This window comes from Anopheles coluzzii, chromosome X (assembly GCF_943734685.1).
Source record: "Anopheles coluzzii chromosome X, AcolN3, whole genome shotgun sequence".
Classification (NCBI taxonomy): Eukaryota; Metazoa; Arthropoda; class Insecta; order Diptera; family Culicidae; genus Anopheles; species Anopheles coluzzii.
Window position 1 is genome coordinate 14,472,939 of NC_064669.1, and position 27,678 is coordinate 14,500,616.

At 45.7% G+C, this 27,678-nt stretch overlaps 1 protein-coding gene across 8 annotated transcripts in view; it reads right to left on the reverse strand.

The window, feature by feature from the left end:
- LOC120952554 (monocarboxylate transporter 12-like) overlaps window positions 1-27,678 on the reverse strand; it is a 126,349-nt gene that overhangs the window by 19,086 nt on the left and 79,585 nt on the right. Inside the window, exons 1-2 of one of the 8 annotated variants that reach the window (XM_049607988.1) lie at window positions 20,429-20,561; window positions 12,514-13,536 (exon numbers count right to left, since the gene is read on the reverse strand). The exons of 6 other annotated variants lie outside the window; for them this stretch is intronic. In XM_049607988.1, coding sequence (XP_049463945.1) covers window positions 12,514-12,928 — 415 coding nt within the window. In that variant the 5' untranslated portion in view covers window positions 12,929-13,536; window positions 20,429-20,561. Of the gene's footprint in view, window positions 1-12,513; window positions 13,537-20,304; window positions 20,562-27,678 lie in introns of those variants that run through there. One more of the 8 variants, XM_040372029.2, reaches the window with a different exon arrangement.

The window sequence follows — 27,678 nt, forward strand, 5'->3', positions numbered from 1 at the left end:
CACTTTGGGGAGGAGGAAGCTGTGGAGAGAAAAAAAATCGAGCACACGCAACCCCGCTCGTTGTCAACCTTTTTGTTTCTAAGCTCACTTTTTGGCGCTTGTTTTTCTTCCTCTGCCCTGCGCCGGGCGATGATGGGGGATGTTCCACCATTTCCGCAAATCGCGCTTAAGTACGCGCGGTACGGTGCACATCTCTCGGAACGTATTACAGAAACCAAACCGGGCAAAACTTCTTTCCACACACACACATTGCATTGCACAAATTTGTCGCTAAAGGTTCGGGAGGTAAAACTTTGACCTACTTTTCCCGGGGGTGAAAGGGATTTTTTTCTCGTTGCTGTTGCGTATGTGAAAATAGTAAAATTCGACACTTGCAGTGTTCCTTTCCTACTACCATCCGCCTCCGCCCTTTGCGTAGCGTGTCGAGAATATCGCGAGAAAAGCTCCATGAAAATTGGACAGGAAATCAGCATCAGTTCCGCCCGTTTCCCGGGCAACTCTGTACGGTGCAATGAGCGTGGAAAATGGTCACCCGGAAGAATGGTCTCTATTGTGGGGCATGTTTGCTCGCTTCCGCTCCGGCAAACCGAACTCGAGCACGTTGGGCAAAAGGCGGAGGAGCATCATGAGGTCATTGTTTTGTCTTTTTTCACTCTTCTTTGCTTTAAACATTTGCAAACGAGCTGAGAATTGGTACGCACGAGCGTGAAACAGGACAGTTGCTGGTTCAGCATTTCTGATCAATTAAATCTTGCTCCTAAACGTGTGTTATTAGCCGGTGTACTTGGTCTATCTAGCTTAGTATTAGAGCGTTCGAGCTGTTTTTTGATAGTTTTGTTTGTTGAATGAATTTTTCATCCTTGTTTGTGGTACATCGATTTCAAACATAGTTGATCAATATTTGCGGTTAAGCAAGTTAGAGGTTTTTCTTCACGTTTTACCGTGTTGAATTGGATTTGTTTGTTACGAAGTAGTCTAGACTATTTGTGGGGAAACAGCCGACCACCGTGAAACGGGGGTTGAAGTTGTTAAGGGTAACTTCAGACCTTTCAACCATGAGAGAAGGCAGACTGCGATCAGGACATATAGCCTCAGTAGCTGGTCCTAAACTAAAGAGGTTCGCAGTAAAACGCAACCACGGACTAGTAGCGGAGGGCCCAGGAAGCTGGACTCCGTATACCGAACCGGAGTATAACCTCAAAAAGAGAAGAAGAAGAAATGGTACATCGAATTAAATTGCTAGTGGACTAGTGTTGGGTAAATCTGATTCAGATTAAAGAATCCGAATGAATGTTTGAAATGATTGAAAAGATTCTTGGATCTCAAACATACATGAATCTCAAAAGATTTAAGAATCTCAAAAGATTCAAATATCTCAAAAGATTCACTAATCTCAAGGGGCTCATATATATCCAAAGATTCAGCTTCAAAGCTTGAGCTTCTTATTATTCTTCTTCTTGGCGTAACAACCTACGTGGTCATGTCACCCTATGCAAGCTATCGAGACTTGTTGGCAAGTACCACGCAACCGGAGTGTTTGTTTTGATACGGGGAGACGGCCCATGCGAGTCTTGAACCCACGACGGGCATTTTGTTAAGTCGTTCCGAGTAATCCACTACATCATGGGATCGCGCAAATGCAATAGTTTTAAAATCGTACATCTCTAATGATTAATGAATTTCTGGAGATTCATGATTCTGAATGGATTCGCGAATCTTTCGAGATTCATGAATCCTTGGAGATTTATGAATCCTTGGAAATTTATGTATTTGTAGCGATTAGGGATTCGATTCGAGATTCCAACTCATCGTTGAAGATTTATATGAATGAATCTCAACAAAAGATTCATGAAACCCAATACTGTAGTGGATTAACGCTCTATTTATCGGTAATGAAAAAAAACAATACTAGTAGTCCTTAATATAAGTATACGAGCAGTTGTTTGAAATACAAAATTACAAATGAACCTCAGTATAATTTAACAACATTGTACCGACAACTTATCTAGTCTTTTTCTCCTATCAACCAAAGCACGTTCATACTTCTTCTTCTTCTTCTTTGGCGCAACAACCTTTGTCGGTCAAGGCCTACCTGTACCCACTAGTGAAGTGAGCTTGGCTTTCAGTGAACATAGCAAGATAGTCAGTCCTACGTATGGAGGAACGGTCTATTTGGAGCTGGAACCCATGCCGGGCATGTTGTTAAGTCATACGAGTTGACGATTGTACCACCAGACCGGCCCGACGTTCATACTAGTGTTGGGTAAATCTGATTCAGATTCATGAATCTGAATGAATCTTTGAAATAATTCAATGTATCAGAATCTCGGTTGCAAAGATTCATGAATCTCGAAAGACTCTTGAATCTAAAATGAATTTCAAAAGATTCACGATTCTCTAGGGATTCATGAATTTGAAGGGATTCGTACATCTCCAAAGATTCAAAGAACTTGAGCTTCTCTTTATTCTTCTTCTTTGCGTAATAACCTACGTGGTCATGCCAGTCTATACAGGCTATCGAAACTTCTTTGCAAGTACAACACAGCTGGATAGTTTGTTTTGCTACGGCCCATTCTACGGTCCATGCTACGGGGAGACGGTTAGGTGGGATTGGGCAAAGTCAATATTTTAAAAATCATGCATCTCTAAAGATTCATAAATCCCTGGAGGTATATGAAATTTAATGGATTTATGAATCTTATTTATCTTAAATTGACACTTTCGAGATTCATGAATCCTTGAAGATTCGTGAATCTTTAGAAATTCATGAATCTCTGAAGCGTCGATTCGAGATTCGAATCACCCATCACTACTGTTTCATATGAATGAAACTCAACGAAAGATTCATGAAACCCAACATTAGTTCATACCACTATCTTTTTTTAATAAAATTGTAAGCGCTTATGTAATGTAATAATTGTTGTTTTAGTATCCATAACTGCTCGAATGTATGTAAATCCGAAGGAGACATTCTCCCTTAATGTAATGAAACTGGAAGCCATAAAAGTGATATAAAAATTAAACATATCTGTCGGATAGATTAGGTTCGAGCACATTCCCAGCAATAAATTGAACGAATAATCTACTCAAGTACAACATGCAACGTTTGATGCCATGACAAATCGTCTCCTTCCTTACAAAGAAACATTTGAAAAACAAAGAATTCTGTGTGTGTATGCGTGGATGTTCATTTCTAAACCAGCAACTCATTGCACTCGGGTTAAACGACACCGCCAGTGTTCAAAGTTTAAAACATCAAACTCCGACACTGTCCCTGCTGGGTGGTATAAAATTATGCGAAGTGTATTTTTATTCTCCACTCCCTACGTCTTCTTTCATCAATTTATTTCATTGCGGTCTTTGTTGCAGCGAAACAAGAGCAGTGCACACCGAATACAAACTGCAAATGACATTCGTCCTTGCGTTGGACAGTTTTTCGTCATCACAAAGCAACCAAAAAAAAGGAGGCCAACCAAGCTGAAACGGTCAACCGTAAAACTGGAAAATCTTGTACGCGCGCCGGGAGGAAATGCCAGAAAAAAGAGTAAAAAAACCGTTCCGAACACAAACGAGAATGTAGAACACAGCCAAATGCTTTGTGCTGCGCGTGTAACCGATTGCGGGGTGTTGATTTCCGTCCGATGAGAGTTTCCACTTCCGAGCGAGTCAAAATCCCCCAATCCCGCCCGGACCAGGAGCCTGGAGCGCCCTGGAGGTGGGTCGTGTTTTTATTTCACACTTTATTGTGCACATTTCATCGCCCCAGCGGCCGACGTTTACGGTGGGTAATTAATTATCCTAATCAAATCAAACCGCTCGCGTATATGAGCAGCGCAGACATGGCCGTCTGTTTTCCAAACTACCCCACTCCCCTCCCTTGCCCTTTTGATGGACACTGATTAATGGATGGACTACGCCAAGGGGAGGCCCCAACCAAGATGGTCACTCGACACAAACCGCAATCCTGCCTGTTGCCCTGCCCACCGCAGAAGGTTGAAGGTTGCAACCGGCACGTACGCGCATAAGTAAACAAGTTGCTTACCCCTTGTGGGGAGCAGCGGGGAGGTGTGTGTTTTTTTGTTTGGAACGAGAGCATAAATTTCACTTTCAATCATAAATCAACCGGGCCAGACCAACAGTATCGCAGGCCGGAAATATTACCACGCACCGGCTTCTCGCCCCAGCTTCGACGCTCCCAGCAGGCCGGCTGACAATTTTCGGGCTAGCTGCCAACGTGGAAAATCAAAATGGCAAATTAGCCCCTACCTTCACCCAACCCTGGTATCTTGATCTTCCAATGCGCGAGAGCGATTAATTGCCGCGCGTGTCTAGGAATGCTGACAGGTGGACAACATGAAATGAAATTGAAAAGAAATGCAGCTATCGCGTGCAATTAGCGTGTGTGAGGCAAGATTTGGTATGCTGTTTGCATACTTTAAGGCGAAATTATAGCTAAACAATCTATGAGGTATGCAAACAGTACCATACGCAGTTAGAAGTATATATAATTTACTTATATCGAACGGATTACGACTTTTTGGCCATAATGCATTGAGCAATTTTTTGACTCAATTATACTTGAAACAGTGCTGATCAACCAGATCATGCTCTATGGACCAAAACTGACAGTAATTCGAACAAGCAATATCTAGGGTGTACAAAGAGTGGAATAGGTTTTCCCATTTTCCGGTGTAACAGTAACTTCACTTAAGCCTCCCACGTGAACGGACGACGATCGTCGTCTCTCGGCTTCAGTACCTTTAGGATCTAAATTCTCCATCTTTCAGATCATTCTCTGTATTTAAAATCGATGGAAAATGACTTACTGAGATACTTAAACTGTCTTCGCAATGTGTTTGTACAAGCTTCTCATCAAGCTAGTAGTCCAACCTCAAGTTTTCGCAGCTCCCTTGAACGTTCGCTTGTCCTCTTATCAGTTTTGAACCCTAAAAACGACTGCGGGCAAGTTGCTTCAGCTAGAAGACGGTTACCACAAACATTAAGGCTATTTTATGTCCACCTTCGGTAGATATGTTTCCTCATATAGTCAACTGAAGCACAACTTCCAGCAAAAACATATATTTGTAGCGAGATCACTAATAGTGAAAAAGAAACACGAAAGATGATTCTCATAAATATAATAGTGTTGTCTGATGAAATCCCTCTCGACAATGTCGAAAGCTATACCTTCCATAGATTCTGCTAATCCAGTAGATGTACATATGTAGTGGGTACGGACTTGAAGATGCATTTGACACTTATCCTTATCCTCAAGTCTTTTCTCTGTGATAGAGAAAAATAAGTTAAGGTCGCCTCACAAGAACGCGTCTTAAGTCATCTTTTGTTTCTTTTATTTATCAGTGACCTACATAAAGTTCTTCCGCCTTATCATCATCTGCTTTACACCGATGATTTGAAAAAAAAAATCTTTACCATCAGCAGTCTGTATGATTGCCCAGTATTGCAAAATTGTCTTAATTCGTTTTGCCAATGGTGTTGTCTTTCTTCGTCTTTTTTTCTGAACATTTACAATGGTCTCTTTTTGTCGTAATAGACATCCTTTTGTCATTACATTACGGATGTTATGCCTTTTGATAGACAACAAACTACAACAATCAATCAACATCTTGAAAGTTGTATTGCTAAGCTACCAATATTCTGGGCTCTATGGTGGAAGGGATATCTACTGGATTCTCAAATCTATTTTCTATGAAGGAATTGTATTGTGCGTTCGTTAGTTCGTTCAACTCTAGAATTTGCGAGAACTGCTAAATCGTTTCACTAGAATTTCGCCGGCTTGCAGGTACAAATGCCAGCCTATGCCTGATTATGAGACTCGATATTGTATTTTTGGTCTACACTCTCTGGTGACCCGACGTGTTGCAGTACTCGTACATACTCGTTTAATTTCCAGTAAAACCTACTAAATCCCTTAAAATTCCCACTTCCCCATCTCTTTTCTCCCGCCACGCTTAGCGGTTTATTACTGCTCTGGCGATAGTGATTATTATTACTACTTTTTGTTCAGGCTACTTTCTCTTCATTTTCTAGTTTAACCTAGGTATTGTTTAACCTCTCTAGGTTGACATGCGAAATGAATTGAAATTGACATTGAAGTTGAAATTGAAAATTAAAATGAAACAAACATACAAGTGATGACATTTGACGGCTAAAGATTAAGCCATTTATTTATTATATTATTAAACTTTTATATAATTTTGCAGTGTGTAGGAGTGTATGTCAGTAAAGGCGAAGACTTGGACTAACATAAACTTAGAGAAAAAACTCTCATCGTGACAATACAGTAGAGCGTCGATTATCCGAGCAGCTCGGGACCGCACGGTTGCCGGTTAATCGATTTGCACGGATAATCGTCCAATAAAATTCATATAAACATTATAAAATTCGCTAGCTTCATGATTAATTCACTTTGAATTAATCGATTAATCGTCAGTAAAATATTATTTTATTATCTATGGCCGGTCTCGTGGTACAGTCGTCAACTCGTACGACTTAACAACATGCCTGTCATGGGTTCAAGCCCCAAATGGACCGTGCAGCCACACGTAGGACTGACTATCCTGCTATGGGGGGGAAATCAATTAGTCGCTGAAAACCCACAAGTGGTTCAGGCAGGCCTTGACCGACAACGGCTGTGGAGCCAAATTATTATTAATTTTAATTTTAATATGAAGAAGAAAATATTATTTTAATCAATAACTATAGGTTTAACAACTGTTCATGAACAAAAATGAATTTCGAAAATACCACTAGACACTATAGAGCAGCAAAAAAACTGGTTGCCCACTTGACTATCGCTGCAAATTTTCGCCGTATGTTTGAATAGCTGTCACATTTATGCGCACGGTTAAGCCGCTCGACGGTTAATGCGCCCCCGGATAATCGACGTTCTACTGTAGCTACAACGAGCGAGCATGTTTTAAGCAATCAAGAAATGTTACTTGGGAATAGTTTGATTGGTGTTTGTTCTCGCCCTGCAAAGATTCCTTCAAATGAGGCTGACACATTTTTAGCATAGTTCACGCACCTTTCCGCAGCAAAACCGGACCATCGAGCTTTCCCACAGCCCCTTCCCGTGCACCCAGCAAACCGGTTTTTCGATGGCTTAATCCGCTCGCTGGGAACTGCCGCAACTCAAATTGCAGCGTGGTACAATTGACTTACTTTTTTGCAATTAAAACATTGACATTGCTTTCGCAGACCGTTGAAAGAGTGTTGTGTTTTGTGTTTTTAAATCGCAAACTTTTCCTGCAACCTAACGCAACTGGTCGACGTGTGGCCTGCGGTGTGATTTACGGTGCGCGCACATATTTGGCACTAAGAAAAAAGAAACACCATTTATTTTCCGTTTTCTCGAGCTTAATTCGCTGGATTGGCATGTCTCGTGGGATGAAGACAACCGTACACGGCACAAAAGAAATCCACCCCAATCCCCCCGCCATCTGCTTAACCATTAACCACGGCACCCTGTTGGCTGCGGGGTTGCGGACGCTGGCCGCCGTTTATTTTGCTCGTTTGGTTCCTTTATTCACCGCTTTTTCAAAACGATATTTCCATTTTGTATCCACGAGCTGACTGACCTGGTGCGAGGAAAGATTGAGCAACGCCAAAACTGTTCCCCCACTACCGGTCCCCTTCCACCGAAAACAGATCGGTCGTTAAATTGGGAAATAATGGCAATAAAAAGCACATGCACATGGTCACCGATTGATCCCTTGCTCTGTTTCTTTCTTTCCTTTCTCTCTCTCTCACTCACTCTTGTTCATCGCTATCCGTGACACTTCACCCCGAATGGACACAGCCGTTAACAAAACAAAACAAAAAAATCCCAAATATGCTGATGCGAACCAAACTGCTCGAAACTGCTGACGTGCGACGGAAAACCGGGGCTCGACGAGACACCCGCCACCGGACAATGGAAAAGAGAGCACATGGATGGAGAAAGCATCAACGAGCAGACCGAACGAAACCCTTGCCGAGGGGAGACGTTGGGCGTTTTGTTTTTAAGCGTGCGATGCTGTGTCATTTGTTTTGTACGCCAGCGGGTACTTTGGAAAATAAAATAAAACACTCCAACACTCCGTCTGTGGCGATGACGGGCGACGGGTTTGTTTTTCAGCGTTCGCACCCGTGGCCAAACAGCTGGAAGATGTGTGGCCATGTTTCTTTTCTTCTTTCTGTTTCGCCCTGATGTGACGAGTGATGGGGGAGAAAAATGGCATCCGTAGTGAGTCGCTGCATGAAACCTCGTGTGTAATTCAATTTATATTTAAATAGTACAGTCAATGGGGGGATGGGGGGCCAAACACATGCACAAAGCGTACCATTGTGCTTTGGAGGAGTTCGATTTAATGCACACACACACACACACAACGCCAGACAGTAGCCGGTTGGCTACACTGACCCGGGCAAATTATACACTCATTACACACAGCCCGAAATTGGCTTGATGGTACGAAATGTTCATCGGTGAATCATTCGAGCAGATCCACGAGTGGATGTTCCCGAGGGAGGGGGGGGGGGGGGGAATGGTCAGGTCAGAATGCCAATTTAAAGCATCATAAACACACAGTTCGAACACAGGCCACGCGAACGCGCACTCATTTGCATGCTATTTTGTCTTCCCTGTGACCTTCCTCCATTCCTTCTCTCCTACCGGACACGAACCAAAAAGTGCGACGTTGAGTGGGTGCTTGGAACGTCTCCATCGCCCATCCACGCCGCTTTGAATATGAGCGAACGAAAAAGGAGGCAAAAAATGGAGGTAAACAACGCTACAATGTGTTTCGCTTTGTTTGCCCCTTTCTTCTTCTTCTTCTTCTCTGCTTTCAGCCTACTGCCACTAAAAACCGTTTTGCCGCAATTATTTTGCATACAAACAGCCCCTCGCCACCACCTTCTCTCTCTCTCTCTCTCTCTCTCTCCCTCTCTCTCTCTTTCTCTCTCTCTCTCTCTCTCTCTCTCTTCTACCATCATCTCGAGGGAAATCGATCATTCAATTCGATCGCCTAAAAAGGACAAACGAGCCAGGAACAACCTGCCTCGGTACGGAGCCTCAGTATGGCCAAAGATGAGGATGTGGACCACCCCGGACCGCAGCATCGCGCAAATAATGTCATCAAGCAGAGGATGGTAGGGTGAGATGGCGACAGCCTGCCAGAAGTTGGTGGTCTGTTACGCTGAGCAGACACGACAGGGGTTGGAAATTAACTCACTGTTGTTTACCCTAGTGGAAATGGAGCAGATGGATGACTACCCTAGTGACCCATGTGTTCTAAATTTTTTACCATGATCTGCTCGAATGATGTTCGAAATAGAAAAATTGTGGAATACAACAATTTTGGGAACTGTGGAAACCGTATTGAAAGCGTCAAAATTACGTTTATACATATGTATGACCTTCTTAACATGACATGGTTATACGACCAGAAATAAGGATTATAAAAATTATTTCCCAAAAGGATAGAGAAGAAAGCAATGAAACAGCCATAACGCTGTCGATTTTAAAGGGCTTGTTCTAAAAACCCCTTAAACTGGTGCAGTTTACCCAATTAACATTTTCGAGCACGAATAAGCGGGAATTCGAGCGAAGTCCCTTAAACTGGAGCCTAAAACTTCCCTTAAACTGCACCAGTTTAAGGGAGTTTAGACAAAGTTTTTGAAAATCAACTGTGATGCGGTTTTCTCGTTGCTTTCTTCTAGATTCGCTCGGAAATGAAGTATCCTATAATAAAGTTCAGACAAAATTAGCTTTTGTTTTTCATCAAAAATCGAAGCTATGAATGTACATTGAGCTCGACGGCATAAACCATCGATAAAAGAAGTCCTAATTTTCGAACACACCAAATCTTGGCGCTTTCAACACATTTGATCCACGAGATCCACACAAAAATCCACGATTTCACGCGTATCGAGTACTAATCAAGCAGATGTGGAAAAACTATTTCGAGCAGATGTCACTTGCGTATTCATCAACTGTGCAGTGCAATATTGTCCAAAACCAAAATAATTCCAAAATGGCTGTATGTGCACCTAAAAGTATGCAATGTGCATTTATTTTCTACCCTATTAAACCCGAAATATAGTTCCATTTTCACCTTAAGCCAAAGCCCATCAGTAAACAGCACTGTGTTCGTCGCAAACAGCACTGTAATGTAGCCTCTTCACATTCCCCACGCTCTCGTACTCTTCCACCTCCGCCATATCGAGGCCACCAATTATCCCCGGGGACGCCCATTACCGGTTCCTTGCCCACTAGTGATGGTGCGGGGGTGAGGGTAGTGCTGCTTTTTTCCCTTTTCCAGCATTATCATCGTCATCATCGTCATCATTTAATGGTGTTGATTATGATTTGCTAGCAGCTGCATCTGGCCACCGAAACCTTGCCACCCGTGCGTTTCGGCTGCACTCCTAAAATGGGAGCGTGGGGGGCCCAACTACACACGGGCGGGCCGCGGTCGCCTACCTACCCCATGCGGTGGTGGGCTTTTATTCATGATAATTTAATTTAGCGAACCAACGCACATAATTGGAAATTGATTCCGTTATGGTTTGACAGCGCCTACCACCACGGACCCACGGACTGGCTTGGCAGTATGGGTAAGGGAAAGTATATCGCGAATGTCTCTGTTTTTGGTTGTTCTTGTTGTTGTTGTTATTTTGCCTTCTTGCCCACGGTATCATGCTGCGCTGGCTTAAGATCACTACAAGGGAAGTGGTCTGTGTGTGTGTATTCCTTGCAGGGCCTGGTAGGGATGCGCAACAGCTGGTGCTTGCCCTGCGAAGCTAAATGATTTATTGCCCATCCAACCCGATTGAGAGAATGTTTCTTTTTGTGTGTGTAGCTTTTGGGACTGGGGAGACACTCCATGAGTGAGGATATTTATGAGATTGTTCCTTTTAACGAATTGGAGTGTGCGGTGTGTCCAGATTGTGGGAGGCAATAGCCAATGCCTAGAAGTATAGAGATGTCTATATTGAAACGATTGATATATTGAGGGCATTTGTGGTTATTCAAAACGTGGGATGTGGAGTGAAATATCATGAAGAACAGTTGTCGGCAGTTTTGAGCATTCTAGATTGATATGAGAGGATACACGAAGCCATAGGTGGAGCTTTTTCAGACATAGATATAGGTGGAGCTTTTTCAGACAAGATATTATTAAGAGCATTCCTACATTGAAAGTAACAGTAGTTTTTGGGAAGAATCTCTATGCATTGTCTTTAGCAATATCTAGGGGTTATTCGTATTCAAGATATTGAAAACGTCCACTCGACAGTGGCTGATACTGAAGATGTTGAGATCTCATCCCAGAGATTTGGTAACGCTTCAAAATAGCAGGAAGATATATTGAAATATTGAAGATCTTGAGGATGCTCTAAATGCCTATGTATTCTAGATTTTCTTTGTAGCTAGTATTCAAGCTAGTATTCATGTATTCAATATTTGTATTTTAGATGTCTATAGAAACACTGAAGAGAACGTAACATAATAGTTAAGAGCTTAACATATCTTGGGAATAACTTTGGCAAGGTGTTGTGTATTCAAGGGACGTTTTCTTAATGCTTGCTCTGAGATCTTTTGAAGATCCTAGCAAGAAACATTCATAATTTGTCATAGATAAAGAGAGGAATGTGAATGCAGTTAAGATCTTGTAAATATATGGTAAAATATAGTATCTTCAAATGCCAAAGAAAATGTAATGTCGTTCAGTTTTTCATTCAGATGTCCAACTCCATGATATTGTCGATTTGTTCCGTACGGCACCAGTAATCTGGTAGCCAATGCCAATATAACATCATCGCCCGTAAACGCACATCAAATGTTGCATTACTTTTCCGATCAAGTGCGCTCCCGCGCAGACTGCCAAGATCAATCAGGGTGATCCGAGTGTATATGTGTATGATTGCGTGGAGATATACGCATCCAATCGGGGTGGTGCATGCTATTCCCCCAATGGAGAAAACTGTACCGGAAAAGGGACAGGGTAGACACACCGTAGCTAAAACCGTGGCGAATAGAGGAGCCGGAGGAGAGAAAATCAACGCAATGCAATCAGCGCAGGAATCTAATAAAGTGTAGAAAAGATGGAGCAGGTATGAGAGGGTGCAGGAAAAAAAACCAACAAGGGACATAATGCGTTACTACCATTTCCAGCGAGCCCGCGTCGCACTGTGAACTTGTTTGTGCTGCACCGTAGCATGGAGTGGAGGAATAGCTAGGGGCGAGCGAAACGTCATCTCGAGCGCGCGGTTCGCGGTTATGCGCGACGCCACGCTATGAATTATTCAAACAGAAAATTAAAACATTATATCGGCCCAAACATGGCCAACGCCAATATGTGTGTAAGCGCTAGAGGAGCGGACACCATATCGTTTTAGGTGTCATTTGATCTCGAGCCGAAAAGATCAAATGCTGGACACGGGGGGATGATGATGTTTTCCCAAGCCACGGCCGATCTTCCCGGAAGCAGGTACGTAGCAAACACTCACCTGCGGCCACGGTTAGGTGGGGAAAGATGTGTGCAGTCTGCAGCAGGAACACACCCGCCGATAGCTGCAGCCCGTGGGCGATACAGTTGATGACGATGCCGATGTAGGTGACGAGCCAGCCCCAGCCACCCTCCGGGTAGTAGTGCTGCTTGAGCGTTATCAGCTGACGCAGATCCGCGACCAGGCGCGCCCCGTACGGTATCTTCAGGTCATGGTGGCGATGATGATGGTGATGGTGCCGGTGCCGCCTGCCGGACGAACCGTCCGAACCGTAGCCGAGATTGTTCAGCCCGCTGCAGGACCCGCTGGCACTGAGCGCCACGCCGGAATCTTCCCGCGAGTTGATCAGGTGCGGCAGCGAGTGTGAACGCTGCAGTGCCAGCGGGCGCATCGTATCGTTCGACGAGAATGACATGGCGATGGTGGTGGTGGTGGTTGTCTTCCTCCCGCGTTGTACAGGTTCTTTGGTAAGCTAGCAGCACTGCTCGTAGCCAGTCGAAAAATGTCTTTTGAGTCACTGAAACGCGAAGCGGATGCCGCTGCCCGGCGATGTGTCTACTCCCCCGATGGGACCGGTGCCACAGCGTTCGGGATTTAGCCAGCGCACGATGCCACCACCGGAGTGACGCAAGTCGCTCATAGTCTCCGGCTGGGGTTGGGGACTAGCAGTAGTAGTAGTAGTAGTAGCCGTAGTAACTGGTAGCGGGGTAGGTATGTTGCAAGCAGCCTTTATACCCGCCCCAGTCAGGACGGGCATGCTGATGACGCGGTGACAGCAGCGCAATGGGTTCGTTTAGAGCAAAGCAAGGCCAGAAAATATCGCGCGTCGTGTCACTCTGGTTGCAGGTAGTTCGTTAAGGTAATTGAAACTTCTGTAGCGATAATTAACACTGTCGCTGTACCTCTGAGAAGTGTTCACACACTAGACACTACTTCACACTACCTAATAAACCAAATCTTCACTTTTCATGTGATTTGCGACGTCGCATAGCAGTTAGGATGATATCAGAGAGCAGAGACGCGCTGTTTGATTGGGGAAGAACAAATCGTAAGAGAAACATCACTGACCTCAACCGTGTGTGCAAGTAAGCACTCGCAGGCGCATTGGAAGTGGAGAGCCGAAGAAGATTTGAACTGAGGATCGCAGTGTTACATGATCGTTGTGTTCGTCGCACGGATAGAGAGAAGTGTTGTTTATATTCCTGCCAATAAGCCTACAGGTTCAAAACCATCAAAAATGTTCGTGTGCCGACGTAGTTGGTACTTCGTGAAGAAAAGGAGTCCCTTTATTGGGTGGTTTAAATTTGGAAGCCTGATTATGGTGCGTTCCCAAGACGGTTGTAACTGCAATATCAACATAAGTCGATTATCACATTAAAATAAATGTACTTCTTCTATTTGGCGTAACGTCCTACGCCGACATGCCGGCATATACAGGCTTTCAAGACTTTATTCATTACCACGCAGCCTGATAGTCAATCCTTGCTACTGGGGGGACGGTCAATTCTAGGCTTGAACCCATGACGGGCATGTTATTGAGTCGTTCGAGTTGACGACTGTAACACGGGATCGCCCCTGCCTAAAATAAATATAATAAATGGTAAATTTTGATTATATTTAGTACTTCGTGTAATTTTGAACTATCAACATCGAAGCGCTTTGGATTTTATTTAATGCAGTAAATTTACATATTTTTCACTTTTTTATTCAGTAGGAACGGCTTAGGCCTTATTGCTTATTTCTCTCTTTATAGTAGTTTTAAAATTTTAAAACCACGCATTCTTGTCTAAGGTTTCATGCGATGTTCGATCCCATATCCACCATGAACATATTGTTAAGCAGCATCCACTATACCGTGGCCATTCAAGGCCGTGATGTCAGCTAAGAGGTGAGAATTTGTTCTACTGGGTAGGCACTAGCCCATGGGTTGACTGTTAGATTGACAACACTTCACCAGGGTGTACACTGCTCACCATCGCACACACTAGATCACCACTCAACCATCTTCTTCCGTGCACATACTCTACTAAAGTCTGCAAAGCGTGAACACATGGACGACAGCGTGTAGAAGAAAACAAACGAGAAAGAGAGCTTGCGAAAACGAGAGCGATTGAGCGTTGTTTGGAGGCAAATAAAGAATGAGATAAATGATGACCGGTTTTTGTGTGTATGTGAAAAATTGACCACACAACGCAATACGACTTTTTTTTTGCAAACACACACGCGCAAGTCAAAGTGGAGCAGCAGCAACAGCAGCGATGCCAATTTAGTGTGCTGCCCTCTCCCGCTCATCTTACACCGTGCGTACTGGTGCCCACACTGGTTAATCAATTACTTATCTTACGAATCCGTCTGCGTCCCCTTTCAGGACAGGTTTCAGCCGTCCACCGGTTAGGTCTGGCGCACAGCTCATCACTGACGGTCTCGCGAACACGCCGGCGATGTCAATCTCTGTGCCGTGCAAAACGTAGTGGACGTGCGACAAACGTGCCGACTAATTCCTCATTATTGGATCTGCACTATCTCTGTCTTTGCCGAGACACTCGTATCCTGGCTCTCCAAGGATGTATAAAGACTTCTGCGCAAAGACTTGCGATAATATCTAATGGCTTTCCAGATAGTGGCCAGTGGGCGAGAGGGAAAACATATGCATCACACACACACAATACACACACATACTCTTAGTGGTGGTGCTCTTTTCTTCTATCGATCACTCATTTCTGTGCGCCGTTGATGGCTCACGCACCGGCTGACAGGTTGATTGGCACGTGTTGATTGACGACGGCATTTTACTGTCTACTTTGTCTGCATGTGTCTATCTCTGCCATCGACATCGGTTGTCGTTTGGGACGAATTCTGCAATCGACAGCAGCATCAACCGCACCCTGGAGCTAAGTGGAGCCGAACACTCGCTAAAACCGTAAGACACCGCCGCACCACCAAAGCGCTTGTTGGATGTAGGTGCAAGGGAAGGCCCAAGATTCTCTGATGACGTCCCTCGGGTATTCCAATTTGCCGGACCGGTGAAAGATATGGATATGTTGATACGACGTTGTGCATACGCCACGTCTCACGGATCTCGGCACATGCGAGTGACAGGCTAGCGTTAACCCGCAAGGAATCCATCCATCCAAACGATCACTGGACATCGGGCAAATGTTCTAGAATAGCTTTTTTGACGCCCCGAAATGAAAGGAACGGGGAATGGATTCTCGCATAATCATCACCGCCATCATACGGCCTAACCGAAATGATACGTGACCATTACGGGCGTGGAGGATTTTGCTATATTCACTACCAGGCCTGTCAGTTGCAAAAAGGAGGAACAGGCAAGTAAACAGATATTGCCAGACGCCGCCGCCCCCATCGGCCAGCTTCTGACCTTTTAATGAACGGTTTATTTGGGCGTTGTAAACACAAACACATCTCTGCGTCTATGGGTGTGTGTTTAATGTACATTGCTGGAGCCAGGACCTGACCCCATTAGTGGCGAACCCCGTCAGCGTTGCCGTTCGATGCGTCGTACTGTGAGGGGAAAGAAACAAAAGCATACGAGGATTTGTTGGATTTTCGGGGTTTCGGGAGAAGCAATAATCCGACACCCATTAGCAGCAGCGAACTACTGGTCCGGTACGGGTGTTGCTGCTAATGAACTCTGGCAAGGTTCTAGGCCGCCCTTTGTTCGGTTTGGTGAAGCTTGGGGTTTGGAGAAGCGACTACCCCACTACCTCGGATTAGCGAAATCGGGACAGCGGGATTGACCGTGATGTCCATGCTGCTATTAATCATCATCACCGCCAAAGGCAATTGATGTATGCACAGCCCCCCCCCCCCCCCCCTGAACCGGTACAACAATGATTGGAGTTTTATTACAGAGGAACTCCAGTCCGCGTGACCTTACCCGGGTTTGCCAACCATTCCCTGTGGATGAAACGTTCCCTTTTACGCGTATCGATCGGGCCTGATCGCACGTGGAATCGATTACCAATTGGTTACCCGCCTGCCTGAAAGGTAGGTCCCGCCGTTCCTACTTTCCAATGGGTGCCTGACAACCTTCCAAGTGGTCGCACGGGAAGAATTTCGGGCGCCATTAAAAACAAAAAAAAAAAGACACACACTGGCGAGCAGGACTCGGGACACTCGTTAAGTTATTCTGCCCGATCCGGTTTGTTTTGTGTAGTGTTCCTTCAACTACCCCCTCCCTCCCCGCTCCCTTAAAAGCTGGAACAGATACCACACGCCGAAAAAGGATGCTCGATTCGAGGGCGTCGATGGTGGTCGGGTTGCAATAATTTCTCCCGCGGAGTTCATAAATTGTTGCGGCCCGGTGGCCCGGTGGCGTACCTCCGAGCTTCCATCGTCAAACATTACACCACCACGGCCGCTGGCAGTAAACGCAATAACAATAACAGTAAGCACAGTAAGCGCAGGGACTGCGGGCGCGTAAATATCATATTTCATTACGGCAGCACCCGCGCGTACGCACTGCTGGATACGCGTTTGTTGGTGTGGATGCGTTTCGGGGCCCGCGCGTGACATGAGCCGTATCGCACCGTTCATTTTGCAGCAGACGGTGTGCCCCAAAGCACGAGAAAAGAACGACGTCGACGATGATGATGATGATGATGGCGGTGATCGTTGCGAGCAGTCATAAAGACAAACCGGGCAGTATCGACAAGCCCGGCTCCGGTCGGCGTTGCCCGATTTGCCGGTCCGGTGAGTTTATTGTTTTTTATGTTTCCCCTTCTCCCTTTCGATCGCGTCCCGCCAGGAAGAGGGAGAGAGGCAGCAGAGAGCTTTCATCAAACGATACTTTATGTTTATTTGCTCCATCTTTGGGCCCTGTGCACTTCATCACATCTGACGCATCTGGCCGGGCAGTGCACGGGCGGAGCGAGCGTGGAGGATTGATGCGTGTTGACTGTTAATTAATTTTTATTGAATTTAAACAACGGTTCAATCGGGCACAATGGGCTTCCAAACTGGCAGGGAGCTCGGACCGGATCGGTAGCGAAAAGTGGGTACTTTATTGGAGTACGTTGCAATTAAGTTGGAATGAACCATATGTCACGAGCTTGTCGGATTCGTTCGGCAATAAATCTTGCCAGAGAGATTCATTAAAGTATCATCAAATAAAGAACAGCCCGTCCGCTGTACGACCCAAATCTCATGATATCCAATGTTCCAGTCCTGTATGCGACTGTATACTTTCAGCAATTCTGCCTTTGCTGTCTTTCTTCCAAACATACCGACAAAAAAATCAGTCGCGTATAATACCGAAATAAATGGCAACATAAGCTGCCAAAAGACTCCCCCCGGAGGAACGTCGGACAAGATTTGGTAGGACACAACCGATGGATAGGGGTCGCTGCCGAGCGTGATATCCTGTCGCTCCGTACCCATCGAGAGGTGCGTAAACACCACGCCGGATAATCACCGGTCCTTATCGTAAACGTTTATCGTCTGACCGTCTGGCTGGTCTGGCGCGTCTAACAAGTGGTTGAGTTTCGCCAACTCGTACACCTCGTGTAGGGAGGAGCGTTCCAATATTATTATTTTTTATTATTATTATTTCGAGACAATTTGAACCTCATTTGCAACGTTGGCAGTTGGCAATATGTTGGAGAAGTGCGTGCTTGCACTCGTGCTTTAAACTCTGCTGCCCGGTTACTGGCTTCGGCTTTTTGGGCACCGTTTTGGGCGGGCAACATTTGGGACGACACTTTCTTCTTTCCTCTTACGAAGTTTGAACTGGAGTTGCTTCTCATGTTTTAAAGATGGGCTGCGCAAAATGTACTGCTGCTGCTGCTGCTGATCGTTTCCTGCCCCAGCACGCATCGAGAAATCGCATCCAAATTCCAACCATTTTCCCGGGAATTTGTATGCGAGTAAAAGGTAAAAGGCTAACCAATTACTCGTGCGGCGTCGTTGGCGCCGCTTAAACTAAACCCATCCTTGGGGCCCCTTCCCAAATTGGTGGTAAGATTTCCTCTGTCTCTCTTCTTCTCTCTCTGTCTCTCTCTCTCTCTTTCTCTCTCGTTCGCTCCGTCTATCCCTCTTTTATATCACACGCACACGCAGCTGGGCACGCATCGCGGGAAATCGGTTGATCGCTGATCGACGCGCGACGTTGATCGATGTTCACCGTTTGACACGAAGGAGGTTGCGCCCCGTTCGCACGTCCCTGGGCCGGGGCTTTCACTCGGGCCTTTCTCTTTCGGGCCGCTTGCTGCCCTCCTGGTTGAGTGGCGGCAGAGCGGGAGGCTGTATCTTTTTGTTTTGCTTTTTCGTTTGCTTCTGGGTGAGCCTCCCGGGCGTCACATCGTGGCATTCGCGTCACACCGGGAATGCGTGCGATTTTGTATACTTGTTTTGGGTATGTGCGTGCGTATGTAGGTACGTAGCATGTGCTGTTTTTTCTTCTTTCCTCTTCTTCTCGACGCTCTGCCTCGCTGTCTGCTTGCAGGCACAGCCACCGCAAGAGCGCGAAAGGCAGCAGGAGGGGGCCAGGCTACGATCGCATAGCGGCAAATTGGCTTCGGTTCCATTTGGAGACTTGCCTGCTCATTGATAGCATCGGGCCACAGTGCCCCGTTGGAGGGGCGGACAGAATGGGTGGACAGATTCAAACTGTAGCATGACCCCACTACCGCCCGTACCGGTCCACCGAATCGCCCTTCTGGTTGGGCTGAAGATCGACAACAACAACAAAAAAAAACTAACCGAACCGTACAGTGCTGGCCTCCCCCCTCGGGCAAGACCGAGCCGCAGCGGGAAATGGATTGGAAAGGGAAGGGAAACACCGAAACCAGTTTTCTGCACTTGACTTTCCCTCACCCGCTGCTCGAGCCCGGCGGTTTCGCGCTCGCGCCCGCTCTCACTCGCCGTACCGTGCGCGCGTTCCTCTCTGTGCTTGTCAACAATTCATAAAGGATCGTTTCGTTTCGCCTCTATCTAACTGGTTCGCTTGGAGTGTTGTGTGCTTGGGTTTCGCCAAGCCGAGACATTTTGCTGTCGCCATAGTGTGCGCGTACCGTTTTGTTGCTGCTGTTGTTTTAGTTTGGTGTGAGGCACATTTCTATTTTTTTTGTTAATTATTCCCCTCCCCCCCCCCTCCCCTCTCTCTGAAAGTCTAGCCCATTTCAGTTGCATTCGATAGTACGGACAAGTACATTAAACTTTGCAGCTCAAATGTGGAGTAATGTGTCAGAGGTTGGATGGGAAACAAACGTGTTGAATAGCGTTCCGCTTTAACGCCACTGTACGAGGTGTTGAATTTAGCCCAGTGCAAGCGTTCTGCTGTGCTGCATTGATGGACGGTAGATCAAATCTCAGCACGGTGAAGAATTAATGAAGAGAGTCAAACACATTGTGTGCTTTCTCAAACAATATAGTATACAAATTCAAACAAACAAAAGCGCACCACTACTCTACACTTTCGCTCTCTTTTCATTTCCAAACGCAAACATCAGCACAAATACGGCATTTGGCTCCGCTCTTTCTATTCGCTTAGAAAGCCGTCTCATCACCACACAAACATTTAATTGGGACGATCGCACTGTGATTGAAACTAATCTGTCGTCACAACAATAAAAGTCCCGCTCGGGGGGCGCTCTTTCTCTCTCGCTCCTCTCTCTGTCTCTCTATGGCTCTGTGCTACCGCCAAACCAAATCCCCAATTAACCCGGTATTTCGATCACACATGGCTCTCTTTCTCTCTCGGTCTCTTTCTCTTTGTCTCTGTTTTTCTTCACGCGCCTATCTACTCGCTTGCACTCACTCCACACCTACTATTGGATGGGAAGTTTTCGCGATCATGATGATGCTGGGTATAGTAGAGATCTTCAGAGCAGCCAAGCACTGTTAGGCACGAAACAAACGAAACAAACAAAAACAAAAATCACAAAACACACACCTCACACACAGCGAAACAAGAGCGCGCGCGCGTGCGTTTTTTGTTGTTGTTGTTGCGTGTGCGTGTTCCTGCTGTCTTCTCTCTATTACCCTCGGCGAGCCCGCACTACCTCGCACGAGGACAACAAACCGCGTACTGATGGTACATTCAGCACGGTCGGCCCGCTCGGCCGACGCGAACCGCAGCGACCACCGGGGCAGGCAGTCGCGAGCAGGCTTCGGGAGGCTGCGTACGTTGGCTGGGCGGTCACGACGGAGCGAGCAAGCGAGCGAGGGAGCCAAAGGTGTTGGCCCGAGCGAGAACGCGAACAGAAGAAAACAGGCCCGCACGGCGTGTTAGTTTTGCTGCTGCTGTTGCTGGACACGTTTGACACAGGGGCACGCTTTTACTGGACCGAGCGTTGGGAGATAAAGAGCATAAATAAGTTCACTACGAAGGGTGTAGAGAGTAAACCAGAGAGAGTGATGGTATTTAAAAGTGTTTACAGCGTGGCACTACAGTGTAGATTTTAATTAGCAACGTAATGAACAAAATTATTTTTAAGCAAACCAATTTCATAACAATACGACACATTTAAATTTACTGACAAAATATCTCAAATGTGCTGTTAAACGAAAGCTGTTATTAAGTCAACTTCTACCAAAGCCAACTAATTGCAGAAGCTACGTCCTCGAATAATCTGTCCTCACAACTGTCAAATCAAAAGAAGCTATTCGCCGCTAGCGACCGCCAGATGGCGCTACGCAACGCATCTTCTCGGTAGAGCTTTTCGTCGCTGTTCCAATGTTTCATCATCCACCACACGAAGACGCACATTTCACTGATCCCCAAACCCTCAAGCATGCATCTACTGTTGTTGTTTTTTTTTTTTTAATTTACGTTATGTTGTATGGTAACCACCCATTTTTGCACATTACTCATCATTCGCTTTTAATTTAATAAACACCAAACGGGAAAGCAAGCAGTGTCGTGTCGGCACGTTCGTGGTAGTGCAGAACGGTTTGCCGCCCGTTGCGGGTTTACGTGCTTATATCTCATGCGAACGGCACGGCAAAGCAAATGGGTGTGTGATGAGTTTTGGGCAAATTTCAACACCTTCCCATTAGCGAGCAGCGTGGGAAACGGTGGGACGGGCCGCCTCCCATCCTCAAGGGAATGCTACGGACACGTCCCGCAGCCAACACCAGGTTTATGGTCGTTGGTGCAGTTTGCCAGTGCGTGCCGCAATGTGCGGTCGCTGCTCTTTGCAGCTACAGTTGCGAAAGGGCAAGAGCAGGGGAAGAAGAGACGGCAAATAAGGAAGCAGGTATTTCTGGAAGACAAGAAGATCCATTGCTTGTGCGGTGGAATGCGCGCCGGCTCCTTCTCCGGTACGGAGTGTCGGCTGTTCGACCGGACAGGGAAAAGCTTCTGTTTTTTTTTGTTTTTTTGGTTTTTCATTACTGCACCAGGATGCCTCCACGTCGACGTACAGGGGGCGTGTGCACTGGGATACCACTCATCACGTCGCTCATGTATAAAAATGCAGCCGCCACTGTCACCGGCGAACGAATGGAACGGGACGCACAACAGAATCGGCCGAGAGAATCAGCAACAGAAAAAAAAACAAGCAAGCAAAGAGCTATAATAATTACTCTTCCAGCGGGATGGAGGTTTTGGATCTCCCCGATCTTAGTCCCTCCGTCCGGCGAAGTGTTTGAAGCGGTTCGCATACCGGCACATCCTTTTTCTGGTCGCGTCGGGCGCACCGATCACCGGCGGTTCCATTTGTGGACCGCCGGACAATTGCAGTCGCCCGAACACGTTTGAGACGCGATGTTCCGGCCCATCGACCGGCCGGCAGCAGTAGCATCAGCAGCTACCCGACATACGTGCGCTCTCTGCTGCAGCCTGTGGCGAGGCACTCTCGCCTGGTGGTATCGCATGCACACCTTGACCCCTGACCGATTGGCATTCGGTAAATTGTTTAATTGGCAGCATAAGGAGAAGGGGCTGCTGCTGCTGTGGACGAATGGGCAAGAGGTACAGGGCCAACAGCGCGCGTTCCGATGGGGTTGCATTTGGTTGCCCTTTACCAATGCCGGCGGTGTTGTATCGTGTCGGCGTGAACAAGACACCGAGGAGCTGCACTGCACGAAGCTAGCGCTACCCACTGCTAGATGGCGCTGCGGTGGATGGTGAGCTTTCGCTAGTTGAAACGAAAGCTTTGGCGGGTGCTGTTGATTTGGTGGATTTAGAAACTGCACAACCGGGTGCCATGACCAGGAGTCAAATTGTACGTGCACCTTTTTGGTCTCGCGTACAGCGTGAGTTTTTATTTGTTTTTGGTGCTATTTTTAAAGCGCCAAGGGTGCACAAAATTGTTGCATGCTGCACCCGGGGCGATGAAATAGCTAACAATTATTGCCATAAATTTGCACAATAATGTATGCTGGCAGCGTGCATTTGGCTGCCGGAAAATACTCCAGTGCTGGGAGACCCGCATTTGTGCCGGTAAATGATTTTGCTCGCCTTCCCCGGTGCAACATTCCGTGCCCGCGCGCCAAAACCGAACGGAATGCGACCTATTTATACACCGGACCCACCGGTCGATGGCACGGAGGAGGCATCGCTCGTGTAAACATTCGACTGCATCATAAACTCTGGCACGATGAGCCGATTAATCCAAATCGGTAAGCAAATGGCGGGCGGAAAAGCAACTCATAATAATAACTCCAAGTGTTTTCGGGGTGTGCTAGGGTGGCCCAAATGGCACACAGAAACGTACATACACACACACACACAGACACCCATTTGCCGATTAATGATGAATGCGCTGCACCTCGCGCGCCTCCACCACTAATGCCCGCCCAACCGCAATAAGCCAAACATTCCATTCCGCTGCAGATTAAATTATGATCCTCTGGGGCGCGTTCTTGCGGTTGCCCGATTATGGTAAGCGAACGCTTGTTTGCTGTTGCCCTACTGGATAACCCCTTTGACTGGGTTCCCCTTTTGAGCGGGGTTCCGGTGGAAAGCTTACCCGCAGGCTGGCCGTTTTTCTGCCGATTCATCAACAGCTCAGCGGGCAGATTTAGGAGGTGTGAAATAAATCGCGCAGGCCCGATAAAAAGGGCACCCGCAAACCCGTGCGGGCTGGCTTCCAGTTAGTCGCCTTCCGTACAAGCAGACACTCACAATCACAGGCCGGTTAATGTAAATATATATCATTATAAATTTGGTACTTTATTTTCAACTTTCTTTTCGACCCGGCAAGCCCGCGCGTGACGCTTTAGGCTTAGCCGTTCGCTTGCCTTCTATGGTGCTATCAATTGCGACGGCAGCACCAAAGATGGTTGACAGATATTTTAGGGGGAGGTCCCAAAATTCACGGTTAAAAAGCACTTCAAAAGGCATGCTAGGTGAAGCTAGTGAAAAAGCAAAAAGAACCACTTATGGTGAGGAGAATGGATAGACATTAAGGACTCCTTATTAGTCGTTAATTGAGTTGAGCACTAATTTATTAAAAAAAAACTAGCTAATGTGAAATTTTACAGCAATGGAAAGCTTTGCAATGAATTACATAATTGTTGCATTGATTGCATCGTTTTGTAGCACGATTGCATTCAAGGGGACTTTAATATTTAATAAACGCATATCAACTTGTTGGTGCCGTGACCAGGATGTAAACATGAATTTGAACTGTTCATCAACATGCTGTGGTGGGCATCATTTTGAATTTCTGGTTTTCCTTGCTTGCATACAAAACTACACTGTAAATACTTTATTTTACGATACTTCGTACCAAAGAAGTGAGTAAATCGCGCGAATTATGAAATTAATAGAACCCGCCTGTATTCCGCACGCAGTCTGGGATGTTCCGCACCGGGTGTGATGTGTGCTGTATAATATATTTTTTTAAATTAATTTTTCATGTTTCCATGGCCACGAATCAAGCGCTTGCACACACCGCATTCACGCATCATAATCCCTCTCAATCAAAGCGGCCGCTTCGGAGGACTTAAAAAGGAAACAAAAAAGACGTTAACTTAAAAATGAGCAGCGTGAGGAAAAGGGTGGTTTAAAAGGGGCTCGCTCGCTTACTTCTTATTTTGTCTGCTCACTCCCATGACGGACGGAGACGGATGGCAATGATTGCTGTGTTCACTGTGTTGCAAAAATCAGAATGCATTCGGCTTTGAGTGTTTCTTTGTGAAAGCGCCCCTCCCGGTTGCAGCGAGATTTGATGATTGGTGGTGTTGCCCGTGTCATATTCGCCCCGCCGGGAGCCGCAATGCGGCTTTATCGGTGCATCTCGATGAGCCGCGTTAAGGACCATTAAAATGGAGGCTTTGATTATTTAATTATTAAATTACATGGTGTCCCCGGCGGGGAGGCGGCTGCAACGTCCATTCCGGTTGCTAGCTGCGATCGCAATAAAGATCGCTCCTCAAAACCCAAAAACTGGCCAAATAAAGACTCATAAGGGGGCACGGAACGCAGGGAGCAGCGTAAAGCGTAAAGAATTTCAATCAAGATATTGCTACGCAGCAAATCGAGATTTACTTTTAATGCGAATTTAAAATATGCCCAAATGCGTGTTTATTGGGATTCTTTTTTTTGGCAGCAAGAAATTAGGAAAAAGAGGAATAATCTTGCGATCGCAAAAAGGCTAAAAACCGAACGGTCCTGTCAACGGAATTTGGTCGATAAAAAGAAAAAAAAAAGGACCAAAGAAAACCACAACAAAACGTGCTAGCGTGACGAAAGACGTTCTGCTGGACGGTTTCGAAACTAAATTTAAAGCAAAAAAAAAAAAACAAAAGTTATGTCTCACGGATATCAGCGTACAAAATCTTGCACCCTGTCAACAACTCGTAACAGCACAAACGCTCGATTAAAGGATCAGTTCGAACGTCCGAATCACGCGCTCTCGCCCTGCGCTATACCATTCGCATTTCTCGCCCGCTGCAGCACCGTAGAATCAGATTTACTTCCCGCTGTCTGCCGTCGGTCGGTCGTCGGAGGGCCGAAATTGGCAAACAATTTGTAGCAAACGCAATCAATCCGATTATCCGGCTGACAGGACAGCTCGAGCTAGGAGGGGAAGCGCAACAAACGCTGTACTGCTCGGCCTACGCATATTCTGGCCAAATATATCTTTTCTCCTGCCGCTGTCACAAACATCAGCTTCGAGCGCTTAAAAGTGGACCTATAAACGATTTGGCGGGGGGATAAACGGCTACAGACGTACGAATTGGATGAAACAAAAAATAATAGTATATTAAAACACTGCAAAAAACAACATGAGAAAATCGCGAAGGGCACGCTTTAAAGCTTGTTTAATTTAAATGCATATCATTACGGGTACGTTTTGTAATAAGCTTTACCGTCTCAACCCGATTCGGGTGCCTTCCAGGCTTGTGGGTAACAATCCTGCCAAAACCGAATCACTGCACTGCAAGCAAATGGACAATAAAAAGAGGGTTAAAAAATTAAACAAAAATAACGCACCCGCTTGCTCATTTCCTTTGCATACGCCCGGCATGCTCCCGCTACGCTGCGGTACACCCAAACGGCTCAGCCACCCCGAAACGCGGAGGATAAAAAATTATCAATCTTGACTTTAGCGTTGCGGCGTGTCCCTTGCTGCAGCGGTGAACGGAAAATGAATCAACAAAATAAATCCTTCGCTTTGGGGAGTTTTTGTTTTTTTCCTCTCCTCTCCGGGCTAGCGTAAAGATGGGGAGGTGGCCCGAAAGCGGATTGAAAGGTATCGCACGGAACACGGACGGGCACGATCACTCGAGGCTGTCCCGCCCCTTGTCATCTGCCCACCCGCCCCTTGTCATCTGCCCACCCGCCCGTGCTATTTAGCCTGACAGCGGCGCGCACTGTCAGCTTTGACAGCTGCAGTAGAGCAACGACGATGAGCTGTGCAGAAGATGTGCTGGAGAGGACGATCCCATCAACCGATCGGTTTGCGATTGGTTGCGGGGTTCGTAGCTGGTGCGTGTTGATGTCAGAACAAATTTGACAGCTGTCAAAGAAGATGTGCGGTCGCTTAGTGTGTACGGAAGCATGGAAGGAGGGGGGATTGCAGCTTTGTTCTTCGGTCGGACGCGCATTAGCAAATGAGTAGTTGCTTTCGGAAGTGTTGGAAATTAGCTGGTTTGGTTGATACGGTAATTTTTGTGTCCAACGAAAACATAAACGAAGCTAAACAAAACTCAATAGAGATCTTCAATCATTGAGTAAATGGTTAAGATTTAAGAAATTGAAATGAACGTTAAAAAAACTCAGTAATCACTAGAATGTAGAAACTGATATTACACTCAGTATAGATCGTGAATACATAAAAAATATCATATATAAAGTATTTGGGAGTGATAATTGACAGTACAATGACAGTCAAACCTCATATTGATGACCTAATTAAAAAAGGGAGCTAAGAAATGTGGAGTAATCAGTAGATTACGAAATGATGTGAATATTGAAGAGTAAATTGAACTTTACACATCATTAATCGCTCCTCATTTAGATTTTTGTTCAACTATTCTTAGCGCTTATCTTACTCTACCTAGCCTCTATTCTTACTTAATATTCTTAGCAAATGTGGCTCAATTTAGAAGATTACTAAAATTTCAACATTGGGTTATGCGAGAAATTCTTAACTGCAACTCGATTCACCCCATCATCGGTAATGTTAGACATACTTCTGTGCATGTCTGTTGAGCAAACGGTCACCTACATGAGTATGATCTTTGTATACAAGCTAGTAAATGGACAATTGCCAGATTATCTGACGCAGCATATTCAAAGAGCTTCAGATATTCATTACTAAAGAACACGCAATGCCCAACATGCCTAGATTACCATCCGTCTTATCAACATCAGGTACAGCGCCTACCACAACTTTATGGACAGTCATTTTTCGCGATTTGCGGTTGTTGTGCAGAATACTGTTTTTATATCTTTTTTTTTGGGTTTTAGGAGTTTTATAAGAATAATTATTAAAATTAAATTTTTTACACATCAAAAGTTTTCAAAACTAAAAAATCTTTGTTTGCTAGTGTAATTTTATAGTTGTAGTTTTTTCGTAATAAATCATGTAACAATGTTTTGGAAAATTTGAAAATGCTGTTAAATGGTATTTTGCACAACCCATACATTCACTATTTTTATCTATCTCTTACGGATTTTCCGCAAATCGCCAAAAAAACGACTGTCCGTATAGTTGTGGTAGGCGCTGTAGTAATTCGCTATTTTTC